General features: G+C 38.0%; 1 protein-coding gene across 8 annotated transcripts in view; it reads left to right on the forward strand.

The window, feature by feature from the left end:
• The window catches only part of GOLGA4 (golgin A4), a 100921-nt gene that overhangs the window by 11988 nt on the left and 69010 nt on the right, over positions 1–19923 (forward strand). For 6 of the 8 annotated variants that reach the window (XR_004960133.1, XM_036266370.1, XM_036266369.1 and 3 more), the window contains exons 3-5: positions 5326–5424; positions 9967–10032; positions 16711–17025. Coding sequence is in view for 7 of the 8 variants with exons in the window: in XM_036266370.1 (XP_036122263.1) it covers positions 5326–5424; positions 9967–10032; positions 16711–17025 (480 nt within the window). In the remaining variant the exon portion in view is untranslated. The remainder of the gene's footprint in view (positions 1–5325; positions 5425–9966; positions 10033–16710; positions 17026–19923) is intronic. The other 2 variants (XM_036266376.1, XM_036266373.1) reach the window with 1 other exon arrangement.

The raw sequence follows: 19923 nt of genomic DNA on the forward strand, positions 1-19923 counted from the left end.
ACCAAATGCCAATAAAAACTGAAATTGGGATATACATATACTCCACGTGAAATTAAAATAATAGAGAAATTTGGAAAATGGGTATCTTTAGTAAGATAAATGAAGTAACACTTTTCTTAGGAAGAACAGAATATTGTGCGGAAAAAGACAGGACAATACAGAACTAGACTAGGTAGATATGAAAAGGAATCAAATAGAAATGCTACAAATGAAAGAAAAATTATACAAGAATGTAAATCAAAATAAAACTCATATTGGTCTCAGTTTAAGGGAAAATTAGGGAATTCTAAAAGAATATTGAGTAGTCCCATTCAAAACACAGAGATAGATTAAGAAAAATTTTTTTTTTTCTAAGAGTAGGAGACATGGAGGATAGATTGAAAGCTTTCAACACACATCTAGTAGGAGTTTTTAGGTACCTTCATGAATGTTTGCACACATAAAACTCCAATCACTATTAGTTCAACTGATGGATTCAGTGAGGAATCACATAGAAGGGGTGAATTGAATTTTTAGCAGATTTGGATTAGAATTTGAACAATTTGAAAGTGATTGAGTTGAGATTTGATTTTATTGGGAATATTTGAGAATTGATGATGGTGAGACTTTTCACAGACATAAGAAGCAATTGACAAGGACAAGCAGGGAGAAAAGTTCCTTGGGCTTTGAGGTAGCTGTCAGTGGAAACTAATTTTGATAGACTTTGCTTTCTTTCTTTTTTAATCCTCACCTAAGGATATTTTTCCCTCTGATTTTTAGATAGAGTGAAAGGAAGGGAGGGGGAAAGAGTGAGAGAGAGAGAGAGAAAAACATCGATGTGAAAGAGACCCATTGATTGGTTGCCTCCTGCATAACCCCGACCAAGGTCGGGAATCGAACCTGCAACCCAGGCACATGCCCTTGACTGGGAATCAAACCTGTGACCCTTTGGTCCGTAGGCCAACTCTCTAACCACTGAGCAAAACTGGCCAGGGCTACTTTGCTTTTCTGTTGGGCCAGAGTGTATTGTTTGGCAGCACCTTCTTTTGAAATGTTTGGTCAACATGTTTTTCTGTACTGGGTATTACATAATTAGCTTTTGTGTTATGTTTTTCTGTACTGGGTATTAAATAATTAGCTTTTGTGTTTTTCTCTTAAAATTTCAAACACACTCTTTTTTTAAAAAAAAATCTTTATTGTTGAATATATTACAGATGTTCCTCATTTTTTCCCCGTACACCCCCTCCTCCCCAATCACGCTCCCCTCCCACCTTTTCCCACACTGTTGTTTGTGTCCATTGGTTATGCATATAAGTTCTTTGGTTTATTTCTTCCCACCCCCCCCAACTCCTTTCCCTTTGAGGTTTGTCAGTCCAGCAACTGATTTGTACTTACTAATCCTTTCACCTTTTTCACTCATTCCCCCCAACTCCCCTCCCATCTGGCAACCAACAAAATGTTCTCTGTATCTATAAGAATGTTTCTGTTCTGCCTGTTCATTTTGTTTGTAGATTCAATTGTCGATAGATATGTATTCATTGCCATTTTGTTTGTTCATAAATTTTATCTTTTTCTTCAAAAACACCCTTCATCATTTCATATACTAATGGTTTGGTGGTGATGAACTCCTTTAACTTTTTGTTGTCCAGGAAACTCTTTATATGGCCATCGATTTTAAGTGACAGCTTTGCAGGATAGAGTAACCTCGGTTGTAGGTTCTTGCTTTTCATCACTCTGAATATTTCTTGCCACTCCCTTCTGGCCTGCATAGTTTCTTTTGAGAAATCAGCTGACAGTCTTATGGGAACTCCCTTGTAGGTAACTGTTTTTCTCTTGCTGCTTTTAAGATTCCTTCACCAAGTTAGGAAAGTTTTCTGCCATTATTGTTTCAAATAGGTTTTTGATTTCTTGTTCTCGCTCTTCTCCTTCTGGCACCCCCAAGATGCGAATGTTGGCACGCTTGAAGTTGTCCCAGAGGCTCCTTACACTATCCTTATTTTTTTGGATTTTTTTTTTCTTTTTGCTGTTCTGATTGGGTGTTTTTTGCTTTCTTATATTCCAAATTGATGGTTTGCTTCTTGGCTTTACCTACTCTACTATTGAATCTGTGTAAATTATTCCTTTTTTTTTTTTTTATCCTCACTCGAGGACATTTTTCCATTTTTTGTTCAGAGTGGGAGGGAGAGAAAGGAAGAGAGAGAGAGAGAAACATCGACGTGAAGGGAACACATCGAGTGGCTGCCACCCGCACGACCCAACCAAGGTACATGTCCTTAGTGGGAACCGAACCTGGTCTCTCTGGACCGCGGCCCACGCTCTAACCGCTGAGCCAAACTGGCCAGGGCTGTGTAAATTATTCTTTATTTCAGTTAGTGCCTCCTTAATTTCTGACTGGTCCTTTTTTATGCTCTTGAGGCCCTCACTAAGTTCACTGAGGTTCTCACTAAGTTCATTGAGCACCCTTATAAGCAGTATTTTGAACTCAGCCCTGTTAAGTTACTTATCTCCATTTCGCTTAGTTCTTTTCCTGGGGTTTTGTTCTGTTCTTTCATTTGGCACCTGTTTCTTTGTCTCCTCATTTTGGCTGCCTCTCTGTTTCTGTGTATTACTTAATGAGAGGTATGGGGCTATGTGAGACCAGATGCTGCTTGTTTGGAAAAATTTAGGAAAACCTGAAGCCAGATCCAAGATAGGCCAATCCTATGGTTGAACAACTGGCAACAGCTTGGGTGGGCCTGAAAGTTGGGTGGGGCGGGGCCTCAGGGAATCACCAGAGTGGGGCAACCAGTGTGAGCCTGGTTGCTGGAGTCCCAGGGAAGGGCTCACCAAAGAACAAAGGCCTCTGACAGCATGTTCAAACATACTCTTTTTTAAAAAATTTTTTTATCCTTACCTGAGGACATTTTTTTAAAATTTTTATTTTTATTCAGGTAGAGTGGGAGCGAGAGAGAGAGGAACAGAGAGAGAGAGAGAGAAACATTGATGTGAAAGGGACACATTGAGTGGCTGCCACCTGCACGACCAACCAGGGCCAGGGACAAACTGCAACCGAGGTACGTGCCCTTAGCGGGAACCAAACCCGGGTCTCTCTGGACCGCAGGCTGATGCTCTAACAGCTGAGCCAAACCGGCCAGGGCTCAAACATACTCTTAAATGAGCAATTTTATTTTCTTATGTGGCCAAGAGTGACTTCATTTCAAAAACGAACTTTGGGCCCTGGCTGGATTTCTCAGTGGTTAGAGCACCAGCGTGCAGACCAAATTGTTGTGAGTTCCACTGTGATCAAGGGCATTTACCTCAGTTGCTGTTCAGTCCCTGGCCCTGGTCCAGGTCATGTGGGAGGCAACCAATTAATGTGTCTCTCTCACATCATTTCATTGTTTGTTTCTCTCTGCCTCTCTCCCTTCCTCCTTCCCTCCCACTCTCTCTGAAAACCTATGGAAAAATATCCTTGAGTGAGGATTTTTAAAAAGTTAACTTTGGAAGCCTAAAAAAACTGAATTTGTATTGCCTTTAACTTAAAATAATGTTCGCTTGAAGCTTGACCTGAGTTACCAGGAGAGTAGACTTTTAGCAAGTGTAGAAACTTGGATTGGATGATTCTCTAGAACCAAACAGGCATATATTTGAGTACTAATACTAAATTTTAGGATTTAGTATAAAGCGAATTCTTGTATCCTACCCAAGAAGTATCAGTTAACATAAAAAAAATATGACTTAAAAATGTTTGCTTTACCTATTGGACTGTCTCTAATGTAGGACCAGATGAAGAATTAGCGAAGGCTCTAGTTAGTATCCATAACTCTAATACTGAGATGAAAAGTGTAAGCTCTTAAGCTTTTGCAGGTATTAATTTTCTGATATAAGTTCATTATTATATATCACATAATATATAATATAATAACATTAACTGCAAAATTAATGTTTCAAAAGATTAAGTATTTTGAAATAATCATAGGTTCACAGGAGGTTACAAATTTTTTTTTAGGTAGTTCTTGTTCAGAACCCTTTACCCAGTTCCCCTCAAAGGTAACACCTTATAAAACTATGTTACACTATGAAAACAAGGAAATCGACATTGGTAAATTGTGTGACATCCACAAAGCTTATTCATATTTCACCAGTTTTATATGTATCATCGTGTGTGTGTGTGTGTGTGTGTAATTCTATGCAGTTTTATCACGTGTATATTTGTATAACCTCCATGATCAAGTTCATTTTAATTATCTCTTATACATTTATCATAGTGTTTTGGTATTTAGCATACAGCTTCTGAAAGAAAACTGAAGCACAAGAAAATCAAAACTACTAGTATAATAGAATTTATCCTTAAAACTTACAAATTTTAGTTTCAAACGTTTCTTCTGTACATATTGGAGAAAATTTTTTAAAATTGATTTTAGAAAGAGAGAGTGGGAAACATTGATTTGTTGTTTCACTTATTTATGATTCATTCACTGGTTGATTCTTGCATGTGCTCTAACCAACTGAGCTACCCTGTCAGGGCCAAGACATATAAAACTTCATAATCATTTATTTATACTTATGTATCGGTTAGGTCAGTTGGGTAGAGCATTGTCCTGATACACCAAGGTTGTGAGTTCAATCCTGGGTCAGGTCACATACAAGAATCAACCAATGAATATGTGGATGACTGGAACAACAAATTGATCTCTCAATAAGTAAACAAACAAACAGAGTTTTATGTATCTTATTCTCCCATAAATTTCCATGCTTTTTGAATGTATAAAAATGAATGGCTCAGCCCAGCCCGTGTGACTCAGTGGATTGAGCATCATCCAATGGACTGAGAAATCCAGGTTCTATTCCCAGTGAGGGCACATGCCCGGGTTTTGGGTTTGATCCCCAGTAGGGGGCATGCAGGAGGCAACCAACTGATGTTTCTCACTCACAGCGATGTTTCTCTCTCTCTCTAAAAAAAAAAAATCAATAAAAACATATAAAAAAATTCTGTCTTTCCACATTGAAAATAAAGAATGGCTCAGTATTTATGTTATGTTAAAGCTTTGTGTTCTTTACCATGTATTGTTCCTATTGGTATAGACTCATATACCAAATTGCCAGACATGTTTTGTGCTGTGGTGCCTGTTACATATATTATTTATATGCCAATAAGCAAGTTGTTTAAAGTTGGGCTTTGAGATCCTAAACAGTTCAACTCATCTCTGTTCCTAACCTTTCCCAGCAATTTATTATTTTGGGGGTGGAGCCATTATAGTGTTGTGCATGCAGTGTGGCGAGAACACTTTGCAACATGCCCTTATGATTTGTTTTTCATCATTTGTTTTATTTTTATACCTCTGCTTGTTACACTGAATGAGACAGCTACTAGCCGGGATGATAGCAGAGCCTGCTTTTCTCTCTGAGTATACTATCTTTGCTTTGGATTCCTCCAAACAGCCTAAAACACAGACTGACAGTGTGGTGAGTTCTTCCACCGCTTTCTGCATTCCCCTTGTGGGGAAGCAAAGTAATTTGGTAATTTAGAAGCAAATCTCATGTTGCTTGTCACTTACCATCTCCCTAAGCATCTTCAGTGCCCTGTTGCTAACCCTGCTCTAAAAAAATCAGAGAGCAAATTGCTGAATTTTGATGGCTGATGTGTATTCTGGTAGCTTTTTAACAGCAACAAAATAACATTGTTTTAATTAATGGTCTAAACTCTTTTAAGTTTTCTTCCTAGAGAATGTTTGCTCATTGACTAAAAAAGGTATACATTATTAGAAATCTTTGTTTGGTAGGAGGCCAAGAATATTTTGAGATGTGACACATTTTTAGGAGAAAAAAAAACAACACTTTGTGTAAATCTGTAATTAACATTGTGTAGGTAGATTGATTTTACTGTGACCAAAAATTGCATCTTATTTGAGGAAAGTACCAGTTTTCTGTGTATTAAATATCTGAAAGGAAATAATGATCTCACTATTTTTCAACTGACTGAATTCATACAATTTTGAATCTGTATATAATTTTGGGAAAGCGACATTTTCCTAAAGTATCTAAGTTCTTTAAAAAAATTTGTAAAAATTTATTTTAGAGAGAAAGAGAGTAGGCGAGAGATAGAAACATCAATGAGAGAGAACATTGATTGGCTGCTTCCTGCATGCCCCCCCACTAGGGATTGAGCCCACAACCTGGGCATGTGCCCTGACCAGGAATTGAACCGGTGACCTCTTGGTGCATGGGTCAGTGTTCAAGCACTGAGCCACACTAGCTGGGCTAAGTTCTTAACTTAGCAAATTAAAATTTGGAAATGTTTGCTCAGTAAGGATAGCTTTTGGTGTTAAATTGGACACTGAACTAGGATTGAGTTTTTTTTTTTAAACAATGAGAATTGGTTTAATTTATTAAGTAGCTGGTGATGAAATTAGAACATTTCTGTAATCCCTGCATCCAGTAAAGATTTGGTTTGTAAATAACCACTTGCAATCCTAAACTCCATTCTGACCGTGGCTTTAGAAAAGAAAGCACTCAGAGATCTGATGATTCCTTAGCTTGGCTCTCAGGGAAAGAGGTCTCTCCTTGGTTCTGGCTAGAAGTAACACCACACTGTTTTCAAAACTGGTTCGAGAGGGACACAGGAGTCCCAGTTAGATATAACTCACCAACTTATTTAAAAACAAAATCATATTGCTTTATACTTCATGTAATAGTAATAGAGACTTAAGAAAAAAGAAGAGCTTCTCTTAGGCCCACTTCCATAAGTACATAAAAGTAATTTGTATTGAGTCCTATTCTGTTGAAAAAAACATGCTAACAATTTTTAAATGGAGGCTTTAAAAGTAATTTAAGTAGACTAAAAGTCTTTATAATATTATTTAAATTGAGTTTTGTTCAGATAAAAACTTATTTTTCCCCACATAACAAAGGGAAACCATAGCATAACGTATAGTAGAATAAAAAGTTAGTGAGGGCCTAATTCATTACATTAGGAGTTTACCAGTTGCTGACTTTCTTTAATTTAGTCATTTTGAAAAATACATATCTTCACCCCTAATTCTATAAATTGTTTTATCCTTAGTGCTCAGCAATCAATAAATAGTTGTTAAAAGATTGAACAAAACATAATTGAAGACAAATCTGGCAGGGAACCCTGTATATGCTTTTTTATTTTTATTATTTTTTCCATTGATTTTTAGATAGATTAGAAGGGAGAGAAGGAGAAAGAAAGAGAAACATCAATGTGAAAGAGACATATTGATTGGTTGCCTCCCATACACACCCCAACCAGGGCTGGAAATCGAACCTGCAACCCCTCGGTCCGTGGACCGATGCTCAAACTAGCCAGGCCTGTGTGTGCTTTTTAAAATGAAATGAAGGGGTACTTGGGTGGGCCCGGCTGGTGTGGCTCAGTGGTTGAGCATCGACCCATGCACTAAGAGGTCACATTTGATTCCAGGTCAGGGCACATGCCCAGGTTGTGGGCCAAATCCCTAGTGGGGTGTGTGCAGGAGGTGGCCAATTGATGTTCTCTCATTGATGTTTCTATCTCTCTCTCCCTCTCTCTCTAAAATCAATAAAAAACTTTTTTTTTTATCCTCACCTGAGAACATTTTTCCATTTTTTGTTCAGATAGAGTGGGAGGGAGCACGAGGAAGAGAGAGAGAGAGAAACATCGACATGAGAGGGACACATCGAGTGGCTGCCACCTGCATGACTAACCAGGGCTGGGGACAAACTGCAACCGAGGTATGTGCCCTTAGCGGGAACCGAACCCCGGCCTCTCTGGACCTCAGGCCAATGCTTTAACCGCTGAGCCAACCCGGCCAGGGCTCATTTTGCTTCTAAATGATCCCTAATTTAAATTTCAGGGAAACATAGGCCAATACTTCCCTTAGCTCTCTTGCATTTATTTAACTATATGGTATAACATAATAATTTGAAATATTATACAGGAAGGGAAAGTTTTTAAATGTTACGCTGTGTTTGATAGGGCAATATTTCAAACAATCGTAGAATAGTTTTTTGTATGGCTATAATCATATGTCAAGTAATTTACTTAAAATAGAATATGGACTCTCTTGCCACTATTCCTCCTAACCTAAGTATTTTATGGAGTTCTTTTATTTTTTTTCCATAATTTAACTATTATTCCTTATTATACTGACTGGCTGAGAGACTTGTTGATCCCTATAAAATATATTTTTTATTTTATAGTACATAGTATATTTGTAGAGTGAGGAAGCATTACATATGATGTTACACAAATATATACCATGTGTACAACTTTTAATACTTTCAAATGCCAGAGAATGGGAAGGTAAAAGTTAATTTCTGTGTTCCCCCAACTTTTCTCCCCTATTTAACTTTTAAGGAATAGTCTTGGACTGATAAGATTTGATTACTCTTTTTATATTAGAGGGAGAAGATATTTAAATTTTTATTAGAGAAAAATGTAAACATATTACAAAAGTGGAAATAGTACTAATAATGGTATAAAAATTCTTCCGCCTCCTGCAGTATCCATTACCAGTGTCAATAATTAATAACTCGTGCCTATCTTATTAAGATCCCTGCACCACTTCTCTAACCATACCATTAACCACCCTCCCCATACATGCAGTTTACCCTCACCCTATCCCCATTGGATTATTTGAAGCAAATTTCAGAAAAAATTTTTTTAAACATTTTAATTATTTAAAAAAAAATCCTCATCTGAGGATATTTTTCCATTCATCTTCAGATAGAGTGGGAGGAAGAGGGAGGGAGGGAGGGAAGGAAGAGAGAGAGAGAAAGAGAGAGAGAGACAGAGACAGAGACAGAGACATTGATGTGATAGAGACACATCGACTGGTTGCCTCCCTCACGGCCCTGACCAGGGCCAGGGACTGAACTGCAACCCAGGTACATGCTCTTGACTGGAATCAGACCTGTGACTCTTTGGTCCCCTGGCCCGGTGCTCTAACTGCTAAGCGTAACTAGCCAAGGCAAATTTCAGAAATTTTATTGCATCTATATATTTTAGAATATATTTCTAAAAGGTAAAAACTAAAAATACATAACTACTATACATTTAGCATACATAAAAATTAATAATTTCTTAGTGTCAGATACCTAATGAAAGCTCAAGAATTTGAGAACACTTGCAAAGCTGAGTGCCTTCGCTTATATTTTAGAATAAGTAAGGTCACGTATTTAACCTTTTTTTGATCAGCTGTAGAGTTGTAGCAGAAGTGTGCTATTTAAAGACCAAGTTATTGAAATATAGTGGCTAGTTTTTGTTTAAATGCTTTTGTTTAAAATATGGAGGTTATTTTATTATGAACTACTTCTAAAGCTCTTATTTCAGTTAGACAGTGGATTATGAATGCAGCATAGAATTTTGAATCTCAAAGAATCTCATCCATTATTATGGACCTTATGCCAGTATGATATAATCAAAAGAATGTTGCGTAACTTGGAGCATTTGTCATACCAACAGGACAAAATAAAAACTTTCATATGTGGAATAAGATTATTTTTACTTATAAGTTTTTCTGAAAGTTGTCATAACAATGTCATACATACTGCTGGCTTCAAATGAATAAGGCATTTCCATTTCTTGTTACCAAGATATTTTTCAGAGCTTAGCCCAAATTTCTTTAATTTGAATATTCTTTTATTGTAGGGAACTATTGATATTACTTCTTTTTCTGGATAGATTTCTAGTTAAATGAGTTTTACTAATTGAAACCCTTAAGTTAATTTTGTTGTGGGGGAAAAGGGAAAGGTATGTGATTAGCTTGAAATGAATTTTGCTACACACTAATCTTTGCTATTTAGTTATGTATATTACAGCAAAATGAATTTTCTAAAATACTTACCAACTAGTTTTGCCTTGCATGAAGACATTCTAATAAGTGAACAATTACTAATTTTGTTTGCTAAATGTATCTAATAGGTCTTGATACTTGGCATTTGTTCTTGAGTTTTAAAAATATTAGTTTTTTGTTCTTTTTCTTTACAATATTTCTTTCTTTTTCTTAGAATGCATCTATCCAAGCCACAAAATTTCCCGACAGTGTTAATGGAAGTGAACCAGTGACTCCTCAGGTCTGTTATTAATTTTATTTTAAAAAATAGCAAGTCGTGTCAGAGTGTTGGTCAGTCTTTATTACTAGCATTGGACTTTATATCGGAACAGTGATGTCCAAACATTTGATACAAAGTGTATGTTAAATCCAGATTTGTTGATGGTTTTTTGGAAAAAGTTTTAAATGAAAGTGGTTTTTGTATATATATCAGTCATGTAAGAGTCCATTATTACTCATTTAAAAAATTAATGTGGTAAAGAGAAAACCTTTTGAAAAAAGGAATCTGACTTTATAGTTGTAAGACAAAATAGAGGAAGTCATATTGAAATACATGGTAAGTTACGTAATTTAAAGGGGAATATGAAGGAAATGGGATTTCTTTTATTTTCTTTTATTTATTTTTATTTTTTTATCCTCACCCGAGGACATTTTTCCTTTTTTTTTTTTTTTTTGTTCAGGTAGAGTGGGAGGGAGAGAGAGGAAGAGAGAGAGAGAAACATCGACGTGAAAGGGACACATCGAGTGGCTGCCACCCACATGACCAACCAGGGCCAGGGACAAACTGCAACCGAAGTACGTGCCCTTAGCGGAAGGGAACCGAGGAAATGGGATTTCTTTTAAAGTTTACTCTTAAGCTCTGGCTGGTTTGGCTCAGCGGTTAGAACGTCGGCCTGCGGTCCAGAGAGACCCAGGTTCGGTTTCCGCCAAGGGCACATATCTTGTTTGCAGTTTGTTCCTGGCCCTGGTTGGTCGTGCGGGTGGCAGCCACTCGATGTGTCCCTTTCACGTCGATGTTTCTCTCTCTCTCTTTCTTCCTCTTTCTCCCTCCCACTCTGTCTGAACAAAAAATGGAAGAATGTCCTCAGGTGAAGATTAAAAAAAAAAGTTTGCTTTTAAATGTGCTAATGCAGAGTATTTTTTACTAGAGAATTTAGGTTATCTTTGATATTCAAAAGTTATGTGGAGATTGGGGCTAAGTGGCATTCTTTTCTTTTTTTTATCCTCACTTGAGGACATTTTTGCATTTATCTTCAGATAGAGCAGGAGGGAGAGAGAGGGGGGAAGAGAGAGAGGGAAACATTGACGTGAGGCGACACATCGAATGGCCACCTCCTGCATGACCCAACCAGGGCTGGGGACAAACTGCAACTGAAGTATGTGCCCTTAGCAGGAACTGAATCCAGGTCTTTCTGCACTGCAGGCCGACACTAACCGCAGAGCAAAACTGACCAGGGCCGAGTCTGTTTACTTTTCTTTTAAAAAAAATTTTTTTTCTTTATTGATTTTAGAGAGAGAAGAAGTGAGAGGGAGAGAGAAAAACATCGATGAGAGAGAACATCGATTGGCTGCCTCCTGCATGCCCCCCACTGGGGACTGGGGCCACAACCTGGGCATGTGCCCTGACTGGAAATCGAACCTGTGACCTCTCAGTTCATGGGTTGATGCTCAGCCACTGAGCCACACTGGCCGGACCGAGTCTGTTTACTTTTAAACAGATTTCTGACAAGTTGGGTATTGGTTGTCATCAAATGGAGAACAGTGTATGTCCACGAAGTGGGTAGAGTGTTTGCTATGGTTGAGCATCTTGACAGCAGCATAAAATCAGAGTTGATACCAAACTAGAGGAGATGATAAAAGCAAGACCAGGAGTTCATAAGTCATCGCTGCCTGTGACCCCCTTGTTACTGGGTAGAAAATCTTGTGTAAATCAGTAGTTTTGGCAAACAATGTAATGATTGTGGCAGGGATATTATTAAAAAGGATTACTTATTGTCCTTATTTAAGAAGACAGAGAAGTGTGTATTTCAGAAAAAATTTCTGTTAAATACAGTTAACTTTCAAATTGCTTAATGCAATTTATAGTATTCAGGTAATGAAAGCGATTCTTCATTCATCTCCAAAGGAAAGCAGAGAACTGCCCTTTCACTTCAAACAGATTTATAAAACTCAGTTATTTGAATATAATTAGTATATGCCACCACGTAATAGAAAAAAATACATTTTTCAAAACAGTAGGTAATATTTGAGCATTTATCTGACAAGTTATAAAATGGTTTGATTGAATCGGAGTGTTAGTATTTTAGCAGTTTATGAGGAATCTAGGATCTAGTATTACTCTCTTATTGTATAGATGAGATATCTGGTATGAAGTCTTAAATTATTTGTTCAAGGACTAGTGACTAGTTACTGATTGTACTATGGGATTATCACAGATGGACACAAAACATCACTGTCTCACTATAATATTTTGCCATCTATCGCCTTATTTGAATTTGTATGCTATTAAAACAAAATGAGCCCTGGCCAGTTTGGCTCAGCAGTTAGAGAGTTGGCCTGTGGACCAGAGAATTCTGGGTTCGGTTCCCACTGGGGGCATGTACCTGGGTTGCAGTTTGTCCCCAGCCCCGGTTGGGGTCGTGTGGGTGGTAGCCACTTGATGTGTCTCTCTGAAGAGAAATCTAACTGAAGATAAATGCAAAATAAAGTACTCAGGTGAGGATTAAAAAAACAAAACAAAAAATAAAATAAAAATAATGAGAACTGTTTATTAAATATAGCAAAATAGAGGGATTTAAATGCTTTTTTTTAATAATTGGGAAAACTCTTCTTTTGATAACCATGTGTGAATTTTATTTTATTATTGGGTTTTTTTTGTTTTTGGTTTTTTTTTGGTACGTGCCCCTAGTGGGAACCAAACCCAGGACTCTCTGGTCCACAGGCTGATGACCCTCCAACCGCTGAGCCAAACCGGCCAGGGCCCATGTGTGAATTTTAAAATATAAGATAAATTATAGTATTAAAGTTGCATTTTAAACTTTTATGTTGCTGTTTTTTGAATACTGCTTTTTTCTTTTCTTTTTCAATAGTTTATTGTGAAAAATTTCAAGCATATATAAGAGTTGAAAGAACTTTAAAGTTTGTATACGCACCACCTAGATTTTATTATTGATACTTCTCTGTACTTATTTCATCACAAATTTATGCATCTTCATCCCTCAATACGTCTTCCTTTTTTTTTTTTTGTTTTTAAGAGGTAGAATACTTTCTGTTTATTTACTTAAGTATAGTTGGTATATATTTTAGGTGATTCAACATTTATATACCTTATAATGTGATCATCATAACAAGTCTAATCATCTGTCACAATGCAAACTTACACAGTATTATGATTTTATTTTTTAATAAGAGAAAATTACCAAATTTAATACATATATATGTATAGGAACCTCATGTGCATGAGAATCCAAGACCCCACATGCAGGAGAGGTTCAGAGACAGAAAGGGACCATGGGTATATAAGACATCCTAAGCTAGGAATGAGGTAGGGGGCCTCCTGGTTTTTAAAGGGTCATTGCAGGATGAGAAGAAGAGAAGATGCTTAGTAAATAGAAATTTGCCCTGCCCTATAGATAGGTCAAAAGAGGTTATCTCTGATAATCTCTTATTATGGACAAGGCCCCTAATTCAAGTTCTTCTAGGTATTTAAGGGAGGGGTAGAATTTCATCTTGAGCCTGTTGTTAAAGTTAACTTAAGCTCAAAATAATCAGCATACCACAGAAGCACATCTTGAGGTGACTCATTCTGAACCCCTACCGTTCCCTCCTCTGAAACTTCCCGGAAGTTTCACATTCTAGAAGTTGGGTTGGTAAATTGTTCTATATCTCATTAAACTGGTCTCAGTCTTGAGAAGAGTTCAGTTCACTTACACAGTTGTGTACAATATTATTGACTATATTCCCCTTCACCCTTTTCACCCATCTTTCCACCTCCCTCCCTTCTCACAACCATCAGACTGGTGACAGTGTGACAGGGGCAGGTTTGTAAGTAAGAGATTTGAGGCAAGCTGGAGATGTCCAACTGATTAGAGGATAAAGGTCTGAATAAGAATAAATTGGGTAAATAAAAAGGGGGGATTGAAAAGGAGGTAAAACTGGGGAGACAGAAAGGAGTTAAAGTAACTCTTATGTGTCCATTTAGTTTTACTTACATATTTCTCCTCTCTAACCCCCATCAGTTTAAAAAAAAAAAAAAAAAAAAAGAATTATGAATCAGTGAATATCTTTGGTACTAGAAACCTGACAATAGTTGGGGCCAATAAGAGTTTAGCTTTTCACATAAAAGATTTGGAGATAAGTCATAAAATACTGTTCTCCCATTAGGCAACCCTACTGGACAGCTCACAGGCTGAATCACTGCATTCAAACATGCTACTCCCAAGTTGCTAAGTTTGTCAGTTTCTGCAAATACATGTCTTTGATAGTATTCATTAGCTACTAACTAACCCTTAAATACCAACTATTTCTAGTGTTATTCAAACCTGCTCCACTTGTTTGTCCTAGGGCAATTTACCAGAAGATTGTATAAACTGGAAAGCACTCTTTGCTTGGGACAGAAGTATTTGGTAATGGAACATTACTAATGTGGTTCTTAAAATATTTGAGTGTGAGGGTCCCTGCTTTCTCCCCAGTATAAAGGTAAAACTTGTACATTATGGACAAAAAAAAACTAGAAAGCACAGGAAGATATAAAAATAAATATCACAGGAAGTCTTACCATTCATAATCACTCACTGTTAACTTTTGGTGTTTGTCCTTAAAGACCTGGCTCTAAGGGTGTTTGTGTAAACATACATATAAATTGAAAAGTATATGTAATTTAAATAAATGAATTCACAATAACCTGTATTTTTCCTTTTAAGAGTATGTCTTGAACCTCCTTCCATATATTGCAGCTTATAGAATGTATCCTCTAGTGGTGAACATTTGTGTTGTTTCCAGTTTTACTGTTATAAACAACCTGAGATAAATCTGTGCATATGAAGGGAGTGAGGCAAGTTATCCCCTCTTACTCCCACCTTGCTGTATACTGTTGTGGCATGAGAGAACCCAGGGACCACCAGAGCCAAATTAAAGCCAAATAGAGAGCAAAGCTGGCCGGTGACTGATCCCGAGTTCTCGGAAACCAGCCCTGGGGCCTGGTTTCCAAATGTTGTGGTGTGACAGAGTCATAGAAAGACCACTAGAGAATTGAAGTCCAAATAAGAGCTGTTTATTAGCAGGCCGGCGTCTGATTCTGAACACCCCTGTGACAGAGTCTTCGGAATCAGCTTCAATAAGCTTTATTACAAGCCTTTTATACCTTACAGAAAACAGGATCTTCTTGATATAATGCCCAGGGCCACAGCAATGCTGTATAGAATTAGTTTGTCTTATGGATAACAGGAACACCCAGGCCCACCCAGGAACACCCAGGAATACCCAGGCTCACCCAGGTATTTCAGCTATTTCAAGGTACATTGGGTACACTTAGGCCCGAGTTGCACAAACACAGTGCAAGCTTATTTCCTTGAGATTGTGGGGGAGGTCGAGTCTCTGACTCAAGACCTCCAGGCTCTGTGGACTCTGTCAGACACATAGCCAGCGCCCAACAATTTCTTGGTTCAGGGAATATTCCAATTTACGGAGGTTATTTTGACTAAACAGGTTTAACTAGAGGGCATACAGTGACTTTCCCATTCATCAGTTATGGAGCAGCACAATAATTTACCAGTCATCAATTATGGGGTTATAAACGTGCCAGCACACTATTATTATTCTTTAAATTTCATGAGTAAAATATTTCTGGTTTGATTTTCAAATTGTATACTAACGAGAATCTTTTTGTTTTCCTGTAATCTTTGCTTACACATGACCTCAATCTCCCCTGAGCATTTCATTTCTGGCATCATGGGGATCTTGACCTTGCTGCATGCACTAATGAGAATGAGTTTCTAGGAAACACTTGTTAAATATTGACTGCTCACCTGAAACTAATATAAAATAATATTGAATGTCAACTATAATTAAAAAAAGAAAGAACATGTAATTAAAAAAAAATACTGCTGTCACCTGAACAGAATAATGCAGCTCGGAACAGTTTTTTGAATTATATTGCTTTTCATTGTTTTTATTTAAATGAGTGTGTTATTATTCAGATTAATTAAGAGAATCACTCTTGCTTATCACTATTTCTAACGTCAGACTTACTGATCTGTGTAGAGGGACTCTAGCTCAGACTTTCACCTGTCGTTCATGATTTTTTAATGCTTATTTCTATTCCCGGTAGACAGAATGATAAGGAGAGCAGAGTTCGTTGTTGCTAGTGAATTCTTCCTGGCATTCTCTTAGGAACAAAATGGGCTCACTATACATTATCACCCCCCTGCCCCCATCCCCCTCTTTTGTTGAGAAGAGTCATCAGGAGTCGGTGCCTCCATAAAGACTCCAGATAAAGTCCACTTGATTTCAACCACAACTTCACACTTCACAGTCTATTTTAGGCACTGGGTATATACTGGAGATACTGCTTCCAAGGAGTTTAGTGGACCGATCCTCACAGCACACTGTGAAGTCAGCTGGGAGAGTATGGCTTCCTTCATTTTTACAGGTGTGCAAACTGAAAGGAAGTGAAGGTCATTTCTCTGCTAGCCGACAGACCGGACGGAGACTTACACCCCAGTCCTCTGATTCCGGGTCCAGCACTTTTTCAGAAATAACCATGTGTCTTTTATTTTTCAGAAAACAATGTATTATGTTAAATGTCAGGAATATTAATTGAATATGTGAGAGTTTTTAATAGATTATTGCTGGTGATAGGGAATAATAGAAGTCTAAATGTGTATTTTAACCCACATATTCTGTTGGGTTTTGGTTACAGTCAGGTGACACACAGACTTTTGCACAGAAACTCCAGCTCCGGGTGCCTTCCATGGAGTCTTTGTTTCGAAGTCCAATAAAGGAATCTCTATTCCGATCTTCTTCTAAAGAGTCTTTGGTACGAACGTCTTCCAGAGAATCCCTGAATCGACTTGACCTGGACTTTTCTGCTGCCCCCTTTGATCCACCCTCTGATATGGAGAGCGAGGCTGAAGATTCACTAGGGAATTTAGACAGTCTCAACAAAGAACAGCTGATTCAGTGGTTGCGAAGAATGGAACGAAGGTTGAATAGCTACAAAGGAAAATGTTCTGAGGTACGAGCATGACTTTTCTGCCTAAAGGAACATTTCTTCCCCTCGTTCTCTAAGTCATATTACTTTGTGGCTTTTACTCCTGTAATTGGCTAAACTCTTGATTCCTTAGATATGCTGGTTACTAATGATGGGTAATCTGTGGCAATGTCTAGTTAAAGACTTTCAGTGGTACAGAGGCTCTGTGGCATGACTCTCAGGAACATTTCGGAGATTATTGCCTGTAGACTTCTGGTTCTCACATGGACGTCCAGTGCAGAGTTCATCATCTTTCCTCCTCACATCCTCTCCCTTGTTCACCTTCTGAGTGCTGTGGTTCCAACATGACCTCTTCTGCCAATCAGATTTTCATTATTACAAACCCCAATTATATTTTAAGTAGTTTGATTTTCTGACACATTTGGTTCATTCTCATTGTACCTACATTTATACTTTGCCTCAAATGAATCTTTTAACTTCTAACCCCCTTGAGGATGACATTCTCTGGTCTGAGAGAGGAAGTAGTGCTGCTTCATCCGCCTTTTCTGTCCTTCAGGAACATAGCACCTTCCTTCCCTTCAGGCTGAATTGTATTAGTTGTCCTCCGTATCCTGTGCAGCTGAAACAATCCTTCCTAAAGAAAACCTTTCTAGAACACGCTGCCCATGTTTTATTATATATTTTTTACAATGCCTAATGGTTTATTGTCTTACCAGTTTGTAAGCAGCATTGCAATTAATTTTAACTAATGAATAATCAAGTTTAAGGTTATTGTGTAAAGTTAGCCATAACTTCTATTTCCAATTATGGCTACAATATGGGTAGTTTTACCCTACAGCCAAAAATAACAAAAAGACCCTAGGTGAAATATAAAATATCTTTTAAAACTATAATACTGGCAAACTAGTAATGAATTATTAGGCTAAAAGCTATTGGCTGGCTGGAACCCAGAGAGGTAAACAGGGTATCAAAGTCATGTGTCTCAGGAGGCACTTAGGGAGTCAGGCAACTTTTTCCTTAAAAATTTTTTTAATTTTAATTTTTTATTTCTATCAAAGCTAATAATGGTCTTGATTTTTGTTTGTTTAGATTTATGTTATTTTCACTCGCTTATTCATGGCTTTTAAGTTTGAAGAAGGGGTAACAGTATAATTAATATTTAACTGGCTTGGCCGGTGTGGCTCAGTAGTTGAGCGTTGACCCATGCACCAAGAAGTCGCCAGTTCAATTCCCAGTCAGAGCACGTGCCCAGGTTTTGGGCCAAATCCCCAGTGAGGGGCATGCAGAAAGTGGCCAGTTGATGTTCTCTGTCATCGATGTTTCTCTCTCTCTTTCCACCTTCCTTTCTCTCTCTCTCTCTAAAAATCAATAAAAAAAATTGTGTTTTTTTTTTTATCCTCATTTGAGGACATTTTTCCATTTTTTGTACAGACAGAGTGGGAGGGAGAGAGAGGAAGAGAGAGAGAGGGAAACATCGATGTGAAAGGGACACATCGAGTGGCTGCCACCCGCACGACCAACCAGGGCCGGGGACAAACTGCAACCAAGGTACGTGCCCTTAGCGGGAACCGAACCCGGGTCTCTCCGGACCGCAGGCGGACGCTCTAACCGCTGAGCCAAACCGGCCAGGGCAAAAAAATTGTTTTTAAATCAGTATTTAACTGTAAGACACTATGCATTTTATATTTGCGGTGCCATTTAATTTTGCATCATCTCTGTGAAGTAGATACCAATTAGCTCTCTTTTGTAGAAGAAGGATTAGAGACTCATAGAGACTTAATCATAGAGATTAAGTAATTTGCTTAAGGTCACATAGGTAGCAGTTGATGGAGTCTGATTTGATTCTATGTCTTCCTGGTTGTTTCTGCTATTCTGTGCCACCTCAGGCAGGGTTATGCAGCTCATTAGGGAAAAGAGCCCATAGAATTTGTCTTTACCATTCCTCATCTGTCTGGACTTAAGGTAATAAGAAGGGAAGGGTCCTGGTATTAGGCAGAATTTTTTTTGTATTCTTCATTTCTTTTGCCAATGTACCTTTCATTACTACCTGTCTTTTCACTCAAGATTTCAGTAGAGGCATTTAGGTGCACAGAGCAGCCTTCCAAGGAAAATGGCAAGGCTCAGAAGAGGGGATTGTTTCTACCTAAAGCTGCAGCCTATCTCTCTTCAGAGACCACTAGCATTTCTAGAGTAAGGTCTAAATGATTAATTGGAGCCATGTGCTTAGCCTTCAGATGAATAATGCTATATAATTTATAGGTTTAAAAGATTTATTAATTCATAATTTTTTAAAATTCCTTACCCAAGGATATTTTTTCTATTTATCATTGATAGAGTGGGAGGGAGGGAGGCAGAGAAAGAGAGACAGAGAGAAAGATCGATGTGATAGAGCCACATCGACTAGTTGCCTCCCGCACAACCCGACCAGGGCTGGGGATGAACTGCAACCGAGGTACCTGCCCCTGACCGGAATTGAACCCATGACTCATTGGTCCTCGGCTGATGCTCTAACCGCTGAACCAAAGCAGCCAGGGCTGTTAATTCATAATTTTATCAGGTTCTGCTGGAATGTTTAAATATCCTATCTAGCTTAAGTGGTTAAACATTTCTTTAAGACCTGAGTTTCCAATTTCATCTGTTGGTTATTTACCTTAGATTTTTATGCAGCCAGTCACAGATCCTAGAAGGAACTTTTAGAGGTCAGTTTCATGGTCAAGCAAAAAATCACCCAGAGAGCTTGCTAAAATACACATTCCTGTGTCTCTCTGCCCCCCTGCCCCCACCAATTCTCATTCAGTTTGAGGTGGGACCCAAAAATTTGTTTCTAGTAAACTTTCAGGTGATGTTATTTCTGATGGTACTGGTCTATGAGAGCAGTCTTCTGCCTTCAGGCGAGTTGGCTCTCATCACCACGTGTGAATT

The sequence above is a fragment of the Molossus molossus genome, unplaced genomic scaffold, assembly GCF_014108415.1.
Source record: "Molossus molossus isolate mMolMol1 unplaced genomic scaffold, mMolMol1.p scaffold_m16_p_18, whole genome shotgun sequence".
Classification (NCBI taxonomy): Eukaryota; Metazoa; Chordata; class Mammalia; order Chiroptera; family Molossidae; genus Molossus; species Molossus molossus.